The sequence below is a fragment of the Heterodontus francisci genome, chromosome 41, assembly GCF_036365525.1.
Source record: "Heterodontus francisci isolate sHetFra1 chromosome 41, sHetFra1.hap1, whole genome shotgun sequence".
In the NCBI taxonomy this organism is placed as follows: domain Eukaryota; kingdom Metazoa; phylum Chordata; class Chondrichthyes; order Heterodontiformes; family Heterodontidae; genus Heterodontus; species Heterodontus francisci.
Genome location: NC_090411.1, coordinates 19416135 through 19439601, shown reverse-complemented (window position 1 = coordinate 19439601; position 23467 = coordinate 19416135). Strand labels below are relative to the sequence as shown.

The following is a 23467-nucleotide window of genomic DNA, read 5'->3' as shown; positions in this document are numbered from 1 at the left end:
TAGGCAGTGCCTACATAAAATTTGAATTAAGAAAAGGAACATTGGTATAAACCAGTTCCGAAGAAGGGTCACTGACCCGAAACGTTAACCCTGCTTCTCTTTCCACAGATGCTGCCAGACCTGCTGAGTGAATCCAGCATTTCTTGTTTTTGTTTCAGATTTCCAGCATCCGCAGTATTTTGCTTTTATTATATTGGTATAAACCCAGTGTTCTCGGAATGCATCAGTACCTCGTTTAATTATTTAAAAAAAAAAATCACTGTTGTAGGTAAATACTTTCAAAGTGGCTAGATAAGAATAATTTTTGTGATTTTAAAGAAAATCCACTTTTTTGATTTAGAATTTGTAATCAGTGAAGTAGGCACTACATAAAGTTCACTGTAAATTCCAATGTTGAGTCATATGCCATAATATTATTGAGTCAGAAAAAGTATGAAGTGAAGAACCTTTTTGATCATAATTGAGCTGTTTCCATTTTTGACTGCATATGGATAGGCCTTCCCTATTTCAGTTTTCCTTTTTCCAGAATTCATGTTGACTAAATCATCTGGAAGCAGATGTCCTTTGTAATAGTTTTGAAGATGTTTTTCTTTACATTGTATAATGCTAAATGATGTGCATCATTAGCTTCAACTTTAGTATCTGTAGATTTATTTGACTATCTGAACAGGTTGCAGGTTATTGAAGGTGTACTCTGGCAGTAGGGAAAGTTGATTTGTGTATAAAACTGGATGTTGCATTCCCAACCTGCAGTATTCTGGGGTTAATGTTTCTGGTAGTTGTTGAGTTTAACCCTGAAATCAGAAACGAATGCAAGTTCCTGCAAAACCTTATCTTTGCTTGCAGCTGTGAATGAGCAAAGATTTTTTTTTTTTAAATGGCCATTCGTGTTTAGCTTGTCCTTTTTTATTGTCTGTGCATTTACTCAAACTAGTTTTCACCAAAATGGTTTTCTCAATTTCATGTTTCCTGTTGGTGGTATTATGGAAATTACACTTACTTCAAGTGCCTGCAAGAGTTAAAACCTGCATTCTTGGTGTGTCTGGCAACTATTCAGGAAAGTCCCAGTTTAATAGTACATACCATCTTAGAAAATAATATTCTTTAGAAAAATTTGATTTACTAGTAATTGCGGTGAAATCTGTGTTTTTTGGCTTGCTTCCCACAGGGATCCAATCTGGCAGCTTAAGCCAGGTGAAATGTTTGGCATAAAATTTTAAACATCAATGCTGCACCGCAATAACCGTTCAAAGCCTTTTACCACTTCTGTTCATTCATTCTTTTTCCTGCTTGTCACATGAAGTTATGAATGTTACTGTTTCGTACATTTATTGCAGAGGCCAAGAAGTACCTGTCTCCTAAAACCTGAGGAAAGCACTTTCATTAATTTATAATGCCACCCCATTTCTACTGTGGATATGATCTCCATATGCCAGCTACAAGAGAAGTGTAGGGAGCAGAGTATACCCCTTTACCTTACTTTCGTAGACCTCACTAAGGCATGCAAGGCTGTACAAGATTTTGGGAAAAAGTGGCTGTCCACCAAAACTTCTCAGTCTCATCTGCTCCTTCCATGACAACTGGCACTGCACTGTACAGTTTGATGGCTTCACTTTTGAAGTTTTGGAGCAAAAGATGGAGCGATTCAGGGTTGTATCCTAGCCCTCACTCTGGCATCTTCTCCATGCTCCTGACCTTCGCCTTCATTGCAGATATGGCAGGAGTCTACTTGCACACTAGGTCAGATGGCAAGCTCAACAATCTATCAGGCTGAAAGTGAAGACAAAAATACATCAAGTCCTGATCAGCGAACTCCTCCTACGCTGATGATGCTGCGCCAGTCACTCACAGAAACCCGGCTACAAAGACTCATGGACTGTCTCTCCCATGCCTATAACCTGTTCTCCTTGACTATAAGCATCAAGAAAACCATGGTCATGGGACAAGGTGTTGCATCTCCACCCCTGATCACACTAAATAGCACCCCACTGGAAATGGTTAGAAAATTCCGCTACCTTGGGTCCATGGTGACAGACAATCTGTCCCTTGATACAGAGCTCAATACATGCATAGGGAAAGCAGCTACTACTTTTGGCCAACTTGTGAAACCTGCATGGGATAACACCAAGCTGATGGTTTATAATTCCTGTGTTCTCAGCACCTTACTATATGGTTGTGAACATTGACAACTTACAGCTACCAGGAAAAGAAGCTCAATAATTTTCATCTTTGCTGTCTGTGGCACATTATAGGTATATCCTGGCAGGTCAAAATCATAAATGTGGTAGTCCTCTCAAAGGAGAGTTCCCAAGTGTGTTGTCACTAATCAGAGGCGGCTTCGGTGGATCGGACACGTCTGCAGGATGGAAGACAGCTGCGTATCCAAGGACCTTCTGTATGGTGAAGCAGCCTGGGCCAGACAACGAGTGGGGCACCCAAAGCTCCACTTCAAGGATGCTTGCAAGCGTTACATGAATGTTGACTGTCGCATCTGGGAGTCACTAGCTGGCGAAAGAGGGAAATAGTGACACATCCTGTGGACTGGTTGTGCACTACCACAACGACCAGTTGCAACAGCAGCTTGGCACAGGTGCCAACGTCAAAAACAACTCGCAGGTTCATGTGCAGTACTGGTGGCAGAATCTGCCTCTCAAGGATTGGCCTTCACGGCCATCAGCAAAGGTGCACCAAGAGAAGACACCCCACCTAAATGGATTGTTTGCTGCATGTCCATCATCTGTCTATCTTTTGCAGATGAAAGGATGTCAACCATTCCCCATCTGACTTTTTGCAATAGCTATGGTTTGTAAAAAAAAAAAAGTACATTCCTAATAGCTGTTAATTCCCAAGTCCAAATGCCATGAGGGTCCTCTTGCTAGTTTGGTTGCTCTCTTACAGTGTAATGCACTTTTCCGCGCTCTCAACCAACTCATTTAACAGGTAATTTTGTTAGGACTGATAATCAATGATCAGTGTTAATTAGAATTGCAAAATGGATCTTGACTGTAATGCACACATACATAATGAAATACTTTTCATAGTGTGCCTTATTGGATGCATAATCTGGTAGATTTTACTTATTGCCAAACTGACTTTTAACCATTATATTATTATGATGTTGGTACAGTTAAACTAATTGTTTAAAATGGTCTGCTTAAGGCATAATTAACAATTATTTGCATTTTAGCCATGACTTCACTTAACTCTGCATTCCTGTGTTAAATCTGCATAAACTGCAGGGAGGCCTCCCAGTCACTATTTTCACTGAATTTTGCTATTTTGTGAATTTGCTGCTAACATCATGGCACTTCTATGTTAGAAATACACAGAACCTTGGTCAAACCCAATGGAATACTGCATTCAGCTTTGTGCACTGCACCTCAGCAAGGATATATTGTGGGGGATGGTGTGTGTGGGCAGCTCAGATTCATCAGAATCATGCTGAGGCTTAAAGGGTTAAATTGAGGACAGATTGCCTAAACTTGGCCTGTATTTCTCCGAGTATAGAAGATTAAGGGGTGATCTGATTGAGGTGTTTAAATGTTTTGCTATCACCCTATTTTTTTTCTGGTGGGGTATCAAGAACAAGGGGACGTAATAAAATTAGAACTAGGCCATTCAGGGCTGTATTGGGAAGCACTTCTTCACACTGTGAAATTTGGAACTCTCTTTCTCCCTCCTTATAAAAACAGTGGATGCTGAGTCCATAGAATCACAGAAAACTTACAGCACAGCTGCACTGGCTGAAAAAACTAGTCGCCCAGTCTAATCCCACCTTCCAGCACCTGGTTCATAGCTTTGCAGGTTACAGCATTTCAGTTGCAGGTCCAGGTACCTTTTAAAAGAGTTGAGGGTTTCTGCCTCCACCACTGATCTGGGCAGTGAATTCCAAACACCCACCACCTTCTGGGTGAAAAAGTTTTTCCTCATGTCCCCACTAATCCTTTGACCAATTATCTTAAATCTGTGTCCCCTAGTAATTGATCTCTCCGCTGGGGGAAACAAGTCCTTCCTGTCTACTCTATTTAGACCCCTCATGATTTTGCACACCTCAATTAAGTCACCTCAGCCTCCTCTGTTCTGAGGAAAACAACCCTAGCCTATCCAAACTTCCCTCATAGCTGCAACTTTCAAGCCCTAGCAACATTCTTGTAAATCTTGTCTGTACTCTCTCCAGAGCAATTATGTCCTTCCTGTAATGTGGTGACCAGAACAGTGCACAGTACCCCAGCTGTGGCCTTACCAGTGTTTTATACAGTTCCAGCATTAAATCCCTGCTTTTGTATTCTATACCTCGGCCAATAAAGGAAAGCATTCCCATATGTCTCCTTCACTTTATCTACCTGTCCTGCCACCTTCAGGGACCTGTGAATATGCACTCCAAGGTCTCTACATCTACTTCTTTCAATATCCTCCTGTTTATTGTATATTCCCTTGCCCTCCCCAAATGCATTACCTCATGCTTCTCTGGATTGTATTCTATTTGTCACTTTTCCACCCACTCAACCAAACCATTGATATCATTCTGGAGTCTACAGCTGTCCTCTTTGCTATCAACTACACAACCAATTTTTGTGTCATCTGCAAATTTCCCAATCATGCCTCCCACATTTAAGTCCAAATATACTTGACCGCGTCCTCACCAATCTGCCTACCACAAATGCATCTGGCCATGACAGTATTGATAGGAGTGGTCACCGCACAGTCCTTGTGGAGACAAAATTCCATCTTCACATTGAGGATACCCTCTACCGTGCTAAATGGAATAGATTTCAGACAGATTTCACAATGCAAAACTGGGCATCCATGAGGCGCTGTGGGCCATCAGCAGCAGCAGAATTGTACTCCGTTACAATCTGTAACCTCATGGACCGTCATATCCCCGACTGTACAATTACCATCAAGCTGGGGGACCAACCCTAGTTCAATGAAGAGTGCAGGAGGGGATGCCAGGAGCAACATCAGGCATACCTCAAAATGAAATGTCATTGGTGAAGCTAAAAGCCAGGATTATTTGCGTGCCAAACAGCGTAAGCAGCATGCAATAGAGCTGAGCGATCCCAAACCAACGGATCAGATATAAGCTCTGCAGTCCTGCCACATTCAGTCGTGAATGGTGGTGAACAATTAAACAACTAATTAGAGGAAGTGGCGCCACAAATATCCCCATCCTCAATAATGGGAGAGCCCAGCACATCAGTGCAAAAGATGAGGCTGAAGCATTTGCAACAATCTTCAGAAGTGCCGAGTGGATGATCCATCTCAGCCTCGTACTGAAGTCCCCAGCATCACAGATGCCAGTCTTCAGCCAGTTTGATTCACTCCACGTGATATCAAGAAACGACTGAAGGCACTGGATACTGCAAAGCATCTGAAGTATCTGGCAATAGTACTGAAGACCTGTTCTCCAGAACTTGCCTTGCCCCTAGCCAAGCTTTTCCAGTACAGCTGCAACACTGGTATCTGCCCGGCAATGTGGAAAATTGCCCAGATATGTCCTGTACACAAAGCAGGACAAATGCAATGCAGCCAATTACCGCCCCATCATTCTACTCTCAGTCGTCAGTAAAGTGATGGAAGGAGTCATCAGCAGTGCTCAAGCGGCACTTGCTTAACAATAACCTGCTCGGTGACGCTCAGTTTAGGTTCCGTTAGGGCCACTCTGCTCCAGACCTCATTGCAGCCTTCGTTCAAACGTGGACAAAAGAGCTGAATTCAAGAGGTGAGGCGAGAGTGACTGCCCTTGACAACAATGCAGCATTTGACCGAGTCTGGCATCAAGGAGCCCTAGCAAAACTGGAGTTAATGAGCATCAGGGAGAAACTCAACATTGGTTGGAGTCGTACCTAGCGCAAAGGAAGATGGTTGTGGTTGTTGGAGGTCAATCATGTCAGCTCCAGGACATCACTGCAGGAGTTCCTCATGGTAGTGTCCTAGGCTCAACCATCTTCAGCTGCTTCATCAATGACCTTCCTTCTATCCTAAGGTCAGAAGTGGGGATGTTCGCTGATTATTGCACAATATTCAGCACCATTCACGACTCCTCAGATACTGAAGCAGTCTGTATAGAAATGCAGCAAGACCTGGACAATATCCAGGCTTGGGCTGTTAAGTGGCAAGTCGCGTTTGCGCCACACAAGTGCCAGGCAATGACCATCTCCAATAAGAGAGAATCTAACCATCGCCCCATGACATTCAAAGGCATTTCGATCGCTGAATCCCCCACTATCAACATCCTGGGGGTTGCCATTGACCAGAAACTGAACTGGAGTAGCCATATAAATATCGTGGCTACAAGAGCAGGTCATAGGCTATGAATCCTGAGGCAAGTAACTCACCTCCTGACTCCCCAATGCCTGTCCACCATCTACAAGTCAGAAGTGTGATGGAATACTCTCCACTTGCCTGGATGGGTGCAGCTCCAACAACACTCAAGAAGCTCGACACCATCCAGAACAAAGCAGCCCGATTGATTGACACCCCCATCCCCAAACATTCACTCCCTCCACCACCGCCGCACAGTGGCAGCAGTGTGTACCATATACAAGTTGCACTACAGCAACTCACCAAGGCTCCTTGCACAGCATCTTCCAAACCTGCAATCTCTACCACTTAGAAAGACAAGGGCAGCAGATGCATGGGGACACCACCACCTGCAAGTTCCCCTCCAAGCCACACACCATCCTGACTTGGAACTATTTCGCCGTTTCTTCACTCTCGCTGGGTCAAAATCCTGGAACTTCCTTCCTAAAAGTACAGTAGGTGTACCTGCCCCACATGGGCTGCAGTGGTTTAAGGAGGCAGCTCACCACCTTTTCAAGGGCAATTAGGGATGGACAATAAATGATGACCTAGCCAGTGGCGCCCACATCCCATGAACAAAAAAAAAATTGTTAATATATACCGCAAACAGCAAGGGACCCAACACTGAACCCTGTGGAATGCCACTGGAAACCGCCTTCCGTTTGCAAAAACATCCGTTGAACATTATCCTTTGTTTCCTGTCACTGAACCAATGTTGGATCTAACTTGCCACATTCCCCTATTTCCCATGGGCTTTTATTTTTCTGACTAGTCTGCCATTTGGATCCTTGTCAAATGCCTTACTAAAATCCATGTAGACCACATCCACTGCACTTCCCTCATCAATACTCCTTGTTACTTCCTCAAAACACTCAGTTAAGTTAGTAAGACAAGACTTTCCCTTAACAAATCCATGCTGACTATCTCTGATTAATTCGTGCCTTTCTAAGTGACAGTTTATTCTCTCTCTCAGAATTAATTCTAATAATTTGCCCACCACCGACGCCAGACTGACCGGTAAATAATTATTTGGCCTATTGTTATGGAAGTGATTCTGGCTTTTTTTTGGTTAAAATATTTTTTTGAGGAATTCATAGTCAAACTGAATAAATGTTGGGCCATTTGTTTTCAAGAGGGCACTGAAAGAACTAATTTGGCAACAACATATACTGGTGGTCAAATGACTCAAGTTAAAGAACAGAGACCCTGGTAACGGAAAAATGTTGGCAGAAAAGTTAGTAGCGTCCATTGATTGGACAAGCCTGGCAGCAGCAGTGCGCATCTGAAAGGGTAGAAAAATCACAAGCTTTTGGTTGTCGCTGTCAGTGTGTTTTACCTTCTGGAGTGAATTGCTGATAAAGTCAGCCTGAAGAAGTAGTGAAGCAAGGAGAAAAGACCACAACCCAGCTAGCTCTCCAGAAAATCTGTAAAGTCCATCTCTTCTCCTGCCTTAGAATTATTTTAGCAGGCTTTCTTCAAACGCCACCTGAAAAGGGCTGTTGTAAAAGTTCCTAGTGACCTGTCTACGTGTACTCGGAGGCTAGACTTATGCCACTTTTGGAACAACATATCTCATCTGTGTTCTTCATAAATGAGCAGGTAATCAGCCAAATGCCTTTTGTGTCTTTAACAGAGCTCTGAATTCCTAACAATCCCTTTTTATTTGTTTCGGTTAACTCTGTGTTTGTGTGTGTGTGTGTGTTGTACTTCATTGCTAGTTAAGACCTGTTCTACAATAAACGTTTAAGTTTGTTCATTAAAGAAACCTGGTTAGTGTGTTCTATTCTGGGAAAAAGAGAGTATATAATTGACTGTATTGGTAAGTGGGAAAATTTTAAATATATGTTATGACCTGTGGAGAAGTGGGACTAGAATAAAGAGTGAACTCCTCCCGCCTCTGTCGTAACACTACCCCTCACACCCTTTTTAAACAATGGTACAAAGTTCGCAGGCCTCCAATTCTCTTGCCTGTATCTAGTGAAGATGATCCTCCGAGCATCTGCTATATCCTCTCTGGCTTCCTTTAACCACCTGGAATGCAATCCATCTGGCCCTGGTGATTTGACTACTTTCGAGGATGTCGGACCCTCTAGTACTTACACTCATGCTTATTGTATCTAATATTTCACACTCCTATTTAACTACAATGTGTGCATCATCCCTCTCCTCTGTGGAAAACAGACAAATTACCCATTAAGAAACCTGCCCACGTTTTCTGCATCCACGCATAAATTACCTTGTACATCTTTGATAGGCCCTACCATTTCCTTAGTTATCCTTTTCTTAATGTACTGATGAAACATCTTTGGGGTTTCCTTGATTTTTACCTACCAATATTTTTTCATGTCCGCTCTTTGCTTTCCTAATTTCCTTTTTTACTTCAGCCCTGCACTTTCTGTATTCCTCTGGGCTTTGTAAAGTATTAAGTTTTTTGTGAATGTCATAAGCTTTGATTTTCTACTTTTATCTTACCCTGTATGCTTCTAGATAACTGGGGACTCTAAATTTGGCAGTACCACCCTTTTTTCTTTGTGGGGCATGTCTACACTGTGCTCGTAGAATCTCACTTTTGAATGCCTCCCATTGGTTTGCCACTGATATTCCTTCAGGAAGCTGTATCCAGTCCACTTTCACCAGATCACCTCTCGGCTTCATAAAATTTGCCTTCCCCCAATTTAGAACTTTTACTCCTATTCTATCTTTGTCCTTTTCCATGATGACGCTAAAACTAACTGTATGATGGTCACCATCTCCAAAATGGTCACCCACTGCTACTTCACCCGCTTGCCCTGCTTCATTTCCTTAGACTAAATCTAGAATCAGAGTTTAGAATCTAGAGAAAGTTGGAGCTTTGAAGACTGAGATCAATTATATTTTTATCGAGATATGAAGCAAAGGTGGGGAAACTGAGTTCCGTGCAGATCTGCCATGATGTAATTGAATGGCAGAGCAGGCCTAAGAGGCTGATTGCCTGCTCCTGTTCCTGATGGTGCCCTGTTGTCTGCATTTTTAATGACACACTTCAATATAAAAGACAGGATGACATCGGTCACCTATAATTTTTTGTTTATCTTAATTAACTGCTGACTCCTATTAAAACTAGAAGTATAATGCCAAAATCTCTCCCTTTTAGCAATGGGAATTGATTTAGTAATATGGCAGCAAGGAAAATATGAAGGGAGAGTGGTTCACAAGGCCTTTGAATGCTCTTGCAGGACCTCATTATTTAAAGTAAAAGGGTTTGCGAGGCCTATTGGGGAGCAAAGTGGTAGGACCCTGGATCATTCATTCAAAAACCTGTTAATGCAGGTATGGCCAGATGTCTTGTCTGCTTGATAGAGGTCGTTGTGGTATGGATCATGGGTTTGTCAGAAGAAGCTTAAACCCAGATTTGTATCTTAGGCTCGTTGCCCCCATAAAACATTTTGATAGGCTGACAGTGCATATTGACATGAGAGTGACTCAGAACAGTTAAAGTTCTTGTAATTAAATTTGGGATATCATTTCAAAATGCTTCCTGTTGGATATAATTCTGCTAAGCTGTTTTTGTTTTGAGAAATTGCTTGAGCTGAAGTTTTAGTGATATAGTTGTATTTAAATGATTTGGTATCTGTTAAATATGAAAATCCTCAGCTAACTGCCTTCCAGACCTGCATTTCATAGGACAGCTATTATTTCTGCATGAGGGAATTTAATGAAATGCATTTACCTCTATACTTTTTAAAATTTGTTTTATGGGATGTGGCCATTGCTGGCAAAGCCAGCAGTTATTGTCCATCCCTAATTGCCCTTGAGAAGGTGGTGGCAAGCCACCACCTTGAACCGCTGCAGTCCGTCTAATGTGGGTACATCCACAGTGCTGTTAGGGAGGGAGTTCCAGGATTTTGATCCAGCAGCAGTGAAGGGACGGCGATATAGTTCCAAGTCAGGATGGTGTGTGGCTTGGAGGGGAACTTGCAGGTGGTGGTGTTACCATGTGTCTCGTACCCTTGTCCTTCTTGGTGGAAGAAGTCGGGGGTTTGAAAGATGCTGTCGATGGAGATGTGGTGAGTTGCTGCAATGCATCTTGTAGATGGTACACACTGCTGCCACTCTTGTCAGTGGTGGAGGGAGTCACAGCATCACAGTGAATACTTGAGGTAATGGATGGGGTGCCAATCAAGCGGGCTACTTTGTCCTGGATGGTGTCGAGCTTCTTGAGGGTGTTTGGAGCCGCACCCATTCAGGCAAGTGGAGAGTATTCCATCACACTTCTGACTTGTCCCTTGTAGATGGTGGACAGGCTTTGGGGAGTTAGGAGGTGAGTTACTTGCCGCAGAATTCCTGGCGCCTGACCTGCTCTTGTGGCCACAGTATTTATATGACTGGTCCAGCTCAGTTTCTGGTCAGTGGTAACCCCCAGGATGTTTATTGAGAGAGCTGAGACAGCAATGACCAAGGACACCGCAAGAAGGTGAGTATTAATAGCTGATAGCAAAACATTTCTTCTGAGTTGTAAGTGTTTCCTGTCCACTTCTTCCTTGTCACCACCTAACATACACAAATCTCAGCAGATCTGGTTAAATTTGGAATTTGTCCAGCTTTAAGGAATTGGCTAGTGATTTGAAAAATATCACATTCGGGATCACAAAGTTAACCAGCAGCTACAGCAAGCCATTAGGAAGGCAAGTGGTTATGTTAACCTTTATTTCAAGGGGTTGGATTATGACTAAGGAAGTCTTGCTGCAATTACACAGGGCTTTGGTGAGACCACACCTCAACGACTGTATAAAGTTTTGGTCTCCTTACCTAAGGAAGGATATACTTACCTTTAGAGGGGGTGCAGTGAAGGTTCACTGGATTGATTTCTGGAATGAGAGGGCTGTCTTGTGAGAAGAGATTGAGTTGAGTAGGCTTGTGTTCTCTGGATGTTCAGTTATTGAGTATACTCATGACTGAGAGCAGTAGATTTTTGGACACTGAGGGAATCAAGGGATATGGGAATAGGACGGGAAAGTGGTATTGAAGTTGAAATTCAGCCATGAACTTACTAAATGGGGGAGCAAGTTTGAGGGCCCATGCGGCCTGCTCCTATTTCTTGTGTTCTTAGATTCATCAATGCTATCAGCCTTAAATACACCTTGTGGAAGTGAGTTCCACACTTTTAACACTCTTTGGGTAAAGAGGTTTCTTCTGAATTCCCTATTGGATTTCCTGGTGACTATCTTATATTTATGACTCCTAGTTTTGAACTCACTCATAAGTGGAAATATCTTCTCTACGTCTTCCATAATCTTAAAGACCTCTATCAGGTCACCCCTCTCTTTTCAGAAGAAAAAAGCCCAGACCATTTAATCTTTCCTAACAGATCATAATGTCTCAGTTTTGATATCGTCCTTGCAAATCCTTTTTTTTTCTTGCACCTTCTCCAAGCCTCTACATTTTTATAATGTGGAGACCAGAACTGTTCACAGTACTCCAAATGTGGTCTAACCAAGGCTGTATACAAGTTTAACATAACTTCTCTGCTTTTCAATTCTTCTCTTTAGAAATGAACCCCAGTGCTTTTTGTTTTTTCAATGACCTTATTAACCTGTCACTACTTTTAGTGATTTGTGCATCTATACTCTGTTACGAAAGTGCCTCTGTTTTGTTAAGTATGTTTTTTGAGGATTCATTTTTTGACAGATTGAAGAAATGTTAAACTTTGAGGTTTTCAAAGGAGGTAATGTAAAGGCCACTTGAACTTGAAAAACAGTCCCTGGAAATTTTTTCTGAAACTGGCACGGAGAGGTCTTTTGAGGGAAACGTGCCTTTCCAGGAAACCACTTGACTTTCAGCAACAACAACAACAAACCTGACTTCCAGCTCAATAAACAACAGAGAACTTTGGACACCTGGAGAAGTTGTTTACAAAGAAGTGACAGGTCAAGATTGATGGAGGTCAACAGGTTGATCTCCTGTTGTCAGTTTCCCTTTTGAATTGTTTTGAGTTGGGGTAGAACTATATAAAAAGGAAGAGAACTTCCAACAAGAGAAGAAGACCACAACCTAGCTCAGCTTTCCAGCACCCCTCTAAAAGGCCCTGAGAAGTCCATTGTGTCAACTCGTCTCATCTCCTATATTTGAAGAAAAGTCTGTTAAACTAATTCTCCACGCCGCCTGAAAAGAACTGTTCTAAAAGATCCCAGTGACCCGTCCACATGTACTTGCCAGGCTGTATGCCAGTTTTGGAACACAAGATATCTTGTCTGCTGTCTCTTCAAGAATGAGCAAGTATTCAGCCCAAGTGTGTTTTTTTTTGTCTGTAATAGAGCTCTAAAAACAAAACTTGCTTTTATTTTTCCAGTTAACCGGTGTATGTGTGTGTGAGGGGCTACGGTAAAAAGGGAACTTAAATATTTCAATCTGTGTGTTTATGCTTTACGTCATTACTGGTTAAGACTTGTTTTATAATAAACTGATAATTTTGTTTCTGGTTGGTGTCTTTTATTCTGGGATAAAAATAGAGTCCAGGATTGCTCGTATTGGTAAGTGGGAAAAAATTTAAATATATGTTGTGACCTGTGGAGAAGTGGACCTAGAATAAACAGTGCACTCCTCCCGTCTTGATCATAACGACTCTTAAATTCCTTTGTTCCTCTACTGCCTTATTCTTTTAACAAGGATGGCAAGGAGGATTATGTCTGTGTAGCTGGAATTCATAGGAAATCTGCAATTCTGTAGAGTCCAGAAGATGCATCTCTCAGTTCCATTTAACATGGAATAATATCTTGGTGGAACTTAGTGGCAATGCAGTAGATTCTGTAAATGGTCCCTCTGTCAGGAAGTGGCTGAACCCATCTTCTAGATCAGGGTTGTCCGACATATGGCCAAAGGTTTCCATCCTGCCCGCGGATGCAAACTGTACCCGGAGCCGTCCTTATCCTTGCCAGGGCTCTGTAACTGGAGATGGGAAATTTCACATTGTCGTCGTCTTGCAAAGCGGCCTTTTTAAAAACATCACGCTGTCAGTTTCACAGATGACAGCTGCTGAAGCAGGAACACGCTTCCCAACTTTGACAGATTCGGGGTTTTCTGACTTTTTTTTTTAAAAGCCCGCTGATAAACCCCGAATCTGTCCAATGTGAAACTTAGCGTGATGCTTTTAAACAAACCGAGCACAAAGCTGCTGTGCTGAGCTCTCCCACTCAGTGCAACTGTCAGAGAGAGAGAGTGGGGGTGGGTGGGGGGGGAACTGGGGGGAGAGAACACAGAGAGGGTGGCAGGGAGATAGATCAAGATCACTCCTGACAAATGGATATCCAGAATACTCTGCATCACTACATCGTGTGTGGGCAGAGATTGACTACTTACGCAAGCAAAAACAATGCCAGGTATGTCACTAAATCAGTTTGCAATATAGTGATGAGAAATGCACATTTGTTTTTATTAAGATAATTTTTAATGCCTTCATCTTTTGAAATTTGTTTATCGGCCCCCTGGGCTGAGCAAAAATCATAGTGTGGCCCTCCGTCCAAAAAGGTTGGACAACCCTGTTCGAGATGTTTGCTACTGCAGGGAAGTAAACTAAGGCCAATGTCCTGTGCCACTTATCCATTTCTTTTGGGTTCAAGAGCCGCTACAATGATTTGAATCTCCCTAGGGCAGGTACAAAGCAGACTGAATTTCCTAATGGAAAAATTGTTTGAATTAACGTTTATTTGAATGTATTTTCACATGTATTTATGAATTCATGGGATAGGGGTGAGGCTGGCAAAGCCAGCATTTATTTCCCATCCCTGATTGCCCTTAAGGTGGTGGTGAGCCAGCTTCTTCAGTAGTCCATGTGGTGGAGATACTCCCATGGTACTGTTAGATAGGAATTTTTCTTATCAATAAGAGTGTCAATTGCACCACATAGTTTCTTCAGCCAGCACAATGGGGGTGTTTGAGGCTTTTTCATGACTCAGTTGGATTATGCATTAAAAGTAGCTGACTGAATGATACTGTAGCGGGAAGACACAAACTATACCTGTTTTGTTGATTTCTCTCCTGTCGTCTTCCTATTTCCCCGATCCACCCCCCCCCCCTGCTGCCGCCAGCCCCCAGCCAAATCAAGAACAAGTTGTTGACTGATGCAAAACAAATGGTGCACGTCAGATGAGTGTGCCGGATAAAGGCTTTATGAGGATATAAGATGCAAAAGAATAGTGAGAGGGGTTAGGACTACTCAGCATTGAGAATGTATAATTAATAAAGTGCCCATATTAACTAAATACTTTGATTTTTATTCCACAAATAATGGTGGAAGTGAGAATGTAAGACTGCTCAAGATAAATATAGAACAATTGTTCGAGGTAACTGTGAAAAGGAAATTGGCTATAAGAAAAAGTAAGAGCTGAATGTGGCTGTTAGTGAGCCGTGATGGCATACAACCTAGATTGTTGAAATAAATTGAGAGTAGGAAGCTCTGGCCATGATTGTTTAATCTTACTCGTGTATGCACATTGAATTGTGGAACTGGAGAGTTGCTGGTTGAACACCTTTTCTCAAGAAGAGAGAGAAGGATGAAATGGGTAACAAAAACTCGTTAGTCTACTGTCAGTTGGGGGAATACTCTTGGAGTCCATAATTTGAGATAAAATTAATGAGTATTTGGAAATGCATGAGTGTTGACAGCTTTGTTGAAGGCAAGTACTGTTTGACAAATTTAATGGTGTCTTTTGCAGAAATGGATAGGTGAAGGGAATGCAGTAGATGTGTGCAGTATTTGGATTTTCAAAAGGTGCAAAATGGTTGTTCGAAAAATTTAAGCATGTGTTGAAAGAGGATGGATGGAATGTTAACTGAATCACAGAAAATAGAATTAGGGTAAACAGTGTTGTTTAGATTGGAAAGAGCCAGAAGTGGTATACCCCAGGGTTCAATGCTGGATCTAGTTTTGCTCTTTCTATATTTACATGATCTGGATTTAGGTATAGGGAATACAAACCTAAAAAGTTCCTGACAACATAAAAGAAGAATGTTTGACGAACATGGGAAAGACTGAAAAAGATTTCAGGGAGGCTGTTTAGTAGAAATGGTGAATGTAGTTCAATATGAATAAGTGTCCGATAATACGTTTTGAGAGGAATGTTGAGGAATGGAAGTATACACTCAATGGAAAGATGATGGGTGTGGATAAACAGACACCAAGAATTCAGATACATTTCTGAAAGTTTTTTTTTGGAGTGTTTCATAAATGGAGGAATAAAGTAGCAAAGAAAAAAATGTATCAGAACATATACAAACTGGGTGTTTTTATTTTAATAATAAAAGGTCAACAGATGAAACTCTCCGCCGTACAAAGGCACAGTATCAGGCAACAGTCGAATATTGTGAATAGTTTTAGGTGCCTCTATCAAGAGGGTCTTGAGAGCATATGTCATAGTCACTATGATGATACTCTGGATGGGAAGCTATATGAAGAGTGAATTGAGATTTGGGTCTATTTCCATTGAAGCTGAGAATCCTAAGAATCAGTTTTAATTTTTAAAATTATGAAGAGTTTTGACAGTGAATAGGGAAAGACTCTTCTGGTCAGGGAGTCAACGTGATGAGGAATCATAAATTTAAAGTAGTTACTAAGAGAGTAAGGATACAGAGATTAGAAGTGTACTTACACAGAGAATTGTTGAAGCATAGAGTGCTTTGCCACTGCGAGTGGTTGAGGCAGAGACCATTGCATATTTTTACGGGATAGGTTTTAAGGATAGTTATTTGAAACTGGGGCTCTGGAGGGAGAGAGCAGGGTAGTACAATTAGTTTTTGATCTAGTGAACATTTGGAAGTTTCCAATTATGAAGCTGAGCATAATGCACTGATGGATACTAATATTGATGACGTCGTATTGTGGTGTAGTGTTTGAATTGAGATGCATAGTGAACTTGTAATTAGCTGCGGCAGAAATGGGAAACCATATTGGATAGCAACTTTCAGTAAAAATTTCCCAGATTTTCGGTGTCACTGGCACTGCGTTGAAGTATTAACACGCTGTGGAATGATTGGACATGGGGTTGCATCTGTTATTAGGAACATTAGAAAGTTCCTGAGTTGAGCATGGTTGTTACTGGAAATAATCAATCAAATGCTTCTCCGTTTGGAATGGATGGATGGAGTTTGATGGAGTATTATCTTCAACCTTGGGTACAGGAAAGCTGCCTTCAGCTCCAGAAATTGTACAGCTTGGACAGACTAAGAGAAAAGGGATGTGCAAGAAAACAACGTACTATAAAGGGGATTTATAACATTACAAAATAAATTGGTGGATTTTTAACTTACTGTAGTGAATTTTTATCGTTCACATTGTGCTGTTCCATGCCATGCCATGCTATACAAATTCCTTACATTCAAAAAAATAGCATCTATGTATGATTGTCAGATCTGTTAACGTTTAACAAAGTATAATCAATTGGTGGCTCATTGATGCACCACATTAGAACACAAATGCATGTTTTTACATAGTTGAGCTATGCAGTTTAATTTCTCCTATGAATTCTCAATCTGGACCTGCATTGCTTAGGTAGGTGCGAAGTAGAAACAACTTCACCAAGATGGAGGAGGAAAAGAAGGCAGAGACTGAATGTGGCATTTGCACATTGCTCTCAAACCTCCTTGCTGCCACTCTACAACACCTTTAGTAGCAGTCAAGGACCTCCTTTCTCCCGCTCCCCCCAACACCCCAACCTTTCCTCTTGTTCCAAGCAGTGCATGGTCAGGTGGTTCCATGAGTGTAGAAAACAAGAATGAGAATACTTGCCATTGCAGACAACCTGAAAATGAAGTCATTTGTAATTTGTGTTTGTTTTCTTTTCAGATTTTGGATCCTTATTTGATCTTGAGAATGACTTACCAGATGAACTGATCCGTTCAGATCCATTAGGACTGACCAATGGTGGTGACCTGGCTCAGCTTACTGGGGTTGGCATGGTGCAGGATGCTGCCTCAAAGCACAAACAACTGTCAGAACTTCTGAGAGGGAGTGGTTCCAGTATCAACATGGGACATGGGGCTGTCAGCTCTGGTGGTACCTCATCACGCTCCATGGATAGTCCAGTGCAGTCAGTAGGTAGCCAAAGTCAACAGAATAGCCCCAGTATAGGAAGCTTAAGTAGTATGGTAAAGAGCCCCCTAACTCAAGGTGGTCTTACATCCCCTCCTAATATAGGGATGGGAGCAAGTGGAGCAAACCAGAGACCTCCAACACCGCAGTCTGTGAACCCACAGAAACACGATCAGCTTCATACGTCAGCAACAGGTCTGATTCCTGGTGTAAACAGCCCAACCAATCAAGCTGGGATGAGCATGAATGCTAATATGAATCCAGCCCTAATGAACAGTGGCAATGCTCAGGGCATGATACAGGGACAAGTAATGAATGGTTCTCTTGGTGCTGGAAGAGGCAGACCTAACGTGCAGTACTCGAGCCCAGGCATGTCCAACACAAACAACCTACTTGCAGATACGCTATCCCAGGGATCACCTCAGATGGCAGCGGGTCTCAAAGGACCTCAACCTGGGGCAATGAGCAAGGTAAGAACCAAACATTTTGCACCTTAAAGAATATATGTTGATGTCAAAATGAAGGTAACACTGATGAAATGTGGCAAGTCTAACTCAATTCTACACCAACGGCATTTGAAACTTTTAGTAGTGCATGGAGCTGCCAAACTTGCCCCTTCAATTTCCTACAATTATAAGTTCATCCATCTTAGACTTCTGATTAGTCTCTATTGCAAGTTGGGAATTAGGCTGCACAATGACCAACAGTTAAAATGATTGTCCAATGTTAAACTGTCATAAAGAGGACCTAAGTTAAGTTATGCTAAATTAACTGATCTCAGCTGGTCAATATTTAGTGCTGTGTTTGACCTTACTTGTTTGGGTAGCTATTGGAAAAGTCAACCAGGGTTCTTTCTTCTGATCACTATTTAATGGCTGCTGGTCTGATGGGGCCAGGATTGGGCTTAGTCATAATTTACAATAGGAATAGCCTGCTGAAAGTCACTATTTTTGCTTACGCAGGAAGGATGGTTACTTGGCTGAGACAGCAGAGGGTGACTCGAACAACAGTTGGTTTTTCAGGAGAGGAGAAAATTGGGAACTTTTGAACTTTAAAATAAAATATCAGGAGCCACAAAATAGCACATCTAGCAAATACTTTTTCAGTCTTCATTTTCACTTAAAGCCAATGGTTGACATGTATTCTGTCCAATTTCTAAGTTTTTGCTCAACTGTTTTCAGCTGTGCACTGTTTTTGTATCAGCACTTTGTTCAGTTTTAAAGGTACTTATGTTGAAATTTTTGAAAGAATTACTGTCTTTATTCATCATAAGCAATCCAGACATTCTGGCTCTGGTGCATATACAAATTGAAATAATTTTGACTAAGATCAATCTCTTGTATACAGTGATCCAGGTCCAAGCAAGAGATAGACCTTTAATTGTTAAATTACAGAGGAGAGGATGGCTACTCCATCTGCTACTTAAGGCCTCAAATAACAGTCCATTCTATGTTGTGTATGGACATAGAATGATAACAGCACAGAAGGAGGGCATTTGGCCCGTCGTGTCCGTGCCAGTTCACTGCAAGAGCAACTCGTCTAGAACCGCTCTCCTGCCTTTTTCCCGTAGCCCTACAAATTTTTTTCTTGGATAATTATCCAGTTCTCTTTGGAGGCCTCAATTGAATCTGCTTCCACCAAGTTCTCGGGCAGTGCATTCTTGATCCTAATCACTTGCTGCATCAAAAAAAGTTTTTCCTCATGTTGCTCCTTTTGCCCTCTAGTTCTAGATCCTTTGGCCAGTGGGAGCAGTTTCTCCCTATCTACTCTGTCTAGACTCCTCATGATTTTGAACACCTATCAAATCTCCTCTTACACTTCTCCAAGGAGAACAGATCCAGCTTCTCCAACCCATCTACGTAAATTGTTCAAGTTATGTTTCTCTAATTTGTGATTCTACAACTTGTTGACATACGAACTTAGGAATTAGGAGCAGGAGTAGGCCACTCAGCCCTTCAAGCCTGTGCCGCCATTCAATTAGTTCATGGCTGAACTGATTACTCCACATTTCCACCTACCCCCAATAACCTTCCACTCCCTTGCTTATCAAGAATCTATCTACCTCTGCCTTAGAAATATTCAAAGACTCTGGAATTCTCTTCCTTAAAAGGCAGTGGAAGCAAAGGCTCCCGACCTCAAGTTTACTTTGGACTGCCAATCCAAATATTATGTCTTAAAATTGACAAACATCGAATATAAAACAAAGTAGAGCTTCCAAAAAGTACCAATAGTTATAAGAAAATTAGCTGTTGAATATTGAGTTGGAACACTTTATCCCAGCCTATTGCTAATCCAGTGATAGCAAAATGAGTACAGCCTATTTAACTTGAGGTGGTGGAAGAGAAAAGCAATACATGAAACTTAAAGATATTATTTCGGCCTCTCCTAAATCTTGTTTATGCTGTTGAAATTAATATCTTGTGTTGTAATACAGCAGCCCTTCAATACTTCACCCATCCTTCATGTGTAAGTTCAGACGTGAAGCCTCAGTAGACTGACGATGGGTGGAGAGAAATGCCTGTATGGTACTTAGTGGTCATCGATGACTGAATGTGAAACAGCAACCTAGCATGAGTAGTCATCTTGGGAGTGGGGAAACAAAAATGTGGGGATGGGTTTAGTTGAAACTGTCCTTATGCCACTCTTGTAAATGTCTTGAGTGTAAATGTGTTTTGGATTTCTAATGGGTTATACGTGTCTTTGCTAATCTCTATCAAGAAACCATTAATTTAAGGATATTTGATTTTTTTTCGTTTCTTTTTCATGCCCACATATTTGTCAATTTTATAAAAGATCAAATATCCTTAAACAGGATTTCATACTCAATTTTTAAAAAATTGTTAAATTAATGGTTTCTCGATAGAAATTAGCAAAGACAGGTATAACCCATTAGAAAACCAAAACACATTTACACTCAAGACATCTAGAGTGCCATAAGGGCAACTTCAACTAAATCCATGGCCTGTACTGATCAAGTTAAATTTTCTGACAGATTAAATCAGCATTAATAGTGCCCATAAACATGTCCATGGAGCAACCCGTCTCACTTATCCAACAAGGAAATGTATCAGAAGCAGGTAGTAACTTCTGCAGCTTCCATTTTATATTTTCAATCCCCATTGACAAATCTGCGAGCATGAAAAAGAAACAATGGGGATCGAAAATATAAAATGGAAGCTGCAGAAGTTACTACCTGCCGGGTGCTCCGGTTTCCTCCCACAGCCAAAGACTTGTTGGTTGATAGGTAATTTGGCCATTGTAAATTGCCCCTAGTGTAGGTAGGTGGTAGGAGAATGGTGGGGATGTGGTAGGGAATATGGGGCTAATGTAGGATTAGTATAAATGGGTGGTTGTTGGTCGGCACAGACTCGGTGGGCCGAAGGGTCTGTTTCAGTGCTGTATCTCTAAATAAATAAATAGAATAATGTAATCCAAACATCATCTGCCTTCACAGAATGCCCAACTAAGAGTTAAAGTTTACAATTGAAGTAAACTCTTAATTTCCATGCTATTAAATTTGATTTGTTCTTTCTAAATATTTTATATCTTTTAGCTGAACTGTGCCAAATATTGAAATTCTACCTAGCTGAGAACTAATTGGATACTAATCACCTTCCAATAAAAGGGAAGTCTTGGCTTTCGTGCATTTCTCTGACCTCTTTGTGTGCTTTCGAAGGATACAAAGGGAATGAGGACTGCTTGTGTGCATTCTATTCTTTGGCCTCCTTATCTCGAGAGACCACCTGGAGGTGGTCAGTGGTTTGTGAAGCAGCGCCTGGAGTGGCTATAAAGGCCAATTCTAGAGTGACCGGCTCTTCCACGGGTGCTGCAGAGAAATTTGTTTGTCGGGGCTGTTACACAGTTGGCTCTCTGTCTTTTTTCCTGCCAACTACTAAGTCTCTTCGACTCGCCACACTTTAGCCCCGTCTTTATGGCTGCCTGCCAGATACTTCAGTGAATTTGTAACAGCTATGGTGTAGAATGAAGAAAATAGCTGTTGCTCTAGTTGTTGGTTCCTAAGGGAGAGTGTCTCTTTTTAAACAATGAAAGTGTGCTCTGGGCGGAGCAGTTTCTCTTTCACTTGAGTGGCTAAGCGTGAATCTGGGGCCTGGATTAGCATGCTGTTGGCTGCTTAGCTCAGTGAGGGGGTTCTTTTCATCCTTTGTTCTTATACAGAGGTGCAGGTACCATCTGTTGTTCATCTAGTCCAAGAAAATCTTGTCTTTTTCTTCTCCTTTCTCTTCTCTCCCCTCCCCCCTCCCATCCCCAATAAACATGAGCATTTTGTTACTAATTTAAAGAGATATTAAATATCTGTTAAAAAGAATAGGAATAGTTCAATAAAATTCAGTGGCGAGGTGTCTGCCACATGAATTCTGTTCATGCACTAGGAGTTGTAGAATACTACTACTGAGCCAGAAATACACTCTACTTTCAAATATTCAATGCTATTGTTCCCAGTTACAGATTGGAAAGTTTCATCACCATGATAACTTCAGAATTAATGTTGAAATAATAATTTGCATATGCTCTTAACAGCATAGCATGAAAGTCGCTGTGCAACAGCAATAAGTATCAGTGATAAATCTCTTCATAAAAAGCTGTTTAAGTACTATTACAATTTTTATTAAATATTCTAGTCTTGGGTATTTGATACAAATGATGGGATGGTACCCTATTTTCTATGAACTAATGCTTATAATATAACACATACTTCTAAACTGGTGAGCTGGATCCTGTAACTGTATATTTGTGCCTGTCATCACTAACATTTTAATTTCAGTAAGTTAAGCTTCATAAATGAGTTATCATCTACATTATTTCCTTTTTTTTCTTTCTGAAGGCACTGTTTCTGGAAGTATAATTCTACAGACCTTCACAGCACTCTGCCATCTTGCCAAAGTGGACATTTGTTTTTTAACAACTTTTTCCTCTCTTCAGCTGTTACCTCTTATGAAACTGCTGAGTTGTGTGCAATTCCACATAATTCAGCTATCCTCAGTACCTCGTCCAAATGTCCAATTTTCAAAAGTGTGCCTAAATGACGTGTAAGCAGGCTATTTGACCTTCGGGGAGCTGCACAGCCAAGCCCAATGTCAAAGCATCTGCACTTTGCAGTCAGGGTCATTAAATAGGAGTAGGAATCCTCACTTTTTACTCCTTTCCTATCCCTGAAAAGCTGAGGCATCCCAGCTGCTGAGATCAACTAATTAAGCACAGTCTAAGGTTGAACCTGAAATCTTATGATGCAGTCATTTTAAGAAGAAACATCAGAATGTCTGGTCTGTCCATTTCTGAAAAGTGGAAACTTAAGTTCTGAAACTGTGTACATTTTCATACCTCATACTCAGCTTTCAAGAGTTAAGGACATTGACACACAGTACTTTACCACCTGAGTTAATTTATGTTTTATGACTAAGTTAAATTCTCATGTTTTATAAATCTTAAAAGGTTAGTAGCTCACTTTATCTTATGTGAGAGTTTAATGTAGATTGCAATGAGAATGGGGTCTTTTGTTTGTTCCAACCTCTCTCACACCTTGAATACCTCATTAGTACCAGTATTGTGCATCACACATTGATAGGTGTTAACTTGTAAGATTGTAATGGGAATACCTGCAAGAAAATATTTATCATACTCCTAACATCATATTAAAGTCAACCTGTCCATAGTGTTTAACTGTTCACCCCTCCTAATTATGAAAATGTATATATTTTAACTCTTTTTGTACAAATTAACCCTCCGGGGAAGTGATGCTGCTGCTGAAGACAATTTTAAAGACATTTTGTGAACACAAAGCTCTTAAGAAATTACAAGGCAGTGCCAGCAAACAAGCAAGTGATATTTTGCATGCTTCAGCAACATTCATTCAGCAAGTGATTGTTAACTCTGTATTTAAAGTAAATTTTTGGAATTGGTGCAGCAGTAACTGCTAATTTTACAATATATCTGAAGACAAACCCCAAAGTGTTTGGAACCCCTTCTTTATGCTGGAACTTGTGAAGTTAGATTCTTGGCATTCAGACATTTTGTTGTGTTTCCCCCGTCCCCACTGCAAAAGAGGTTTCTGGTTGACGGCCTTGGTGCTGTCTGCTTCTGCAT

General features: G+C 41.2%; 1 protein-coding gene across 1 annotated transcript in view; it reads left to right on the top strand.

Moving 5' to 3' along the window:
* Nucleotides 1-23467, top strand: part of LOC137353296 (histone acetyltransferase p300-like) — a 125565-nt gene that overhangs the window by 18111 nt on the left and 83987 nt on the right. Inside the window, exon 2 of the mRNA XM_068019407.1 lies at nt 17120-17835. Coding sequence (XP_067875508.1) covers nt 17120-17835 — 716 coding nt within the window. The remainder of the gene's footprint in view (nt 1-17119; nt 17836-23467) is intronic.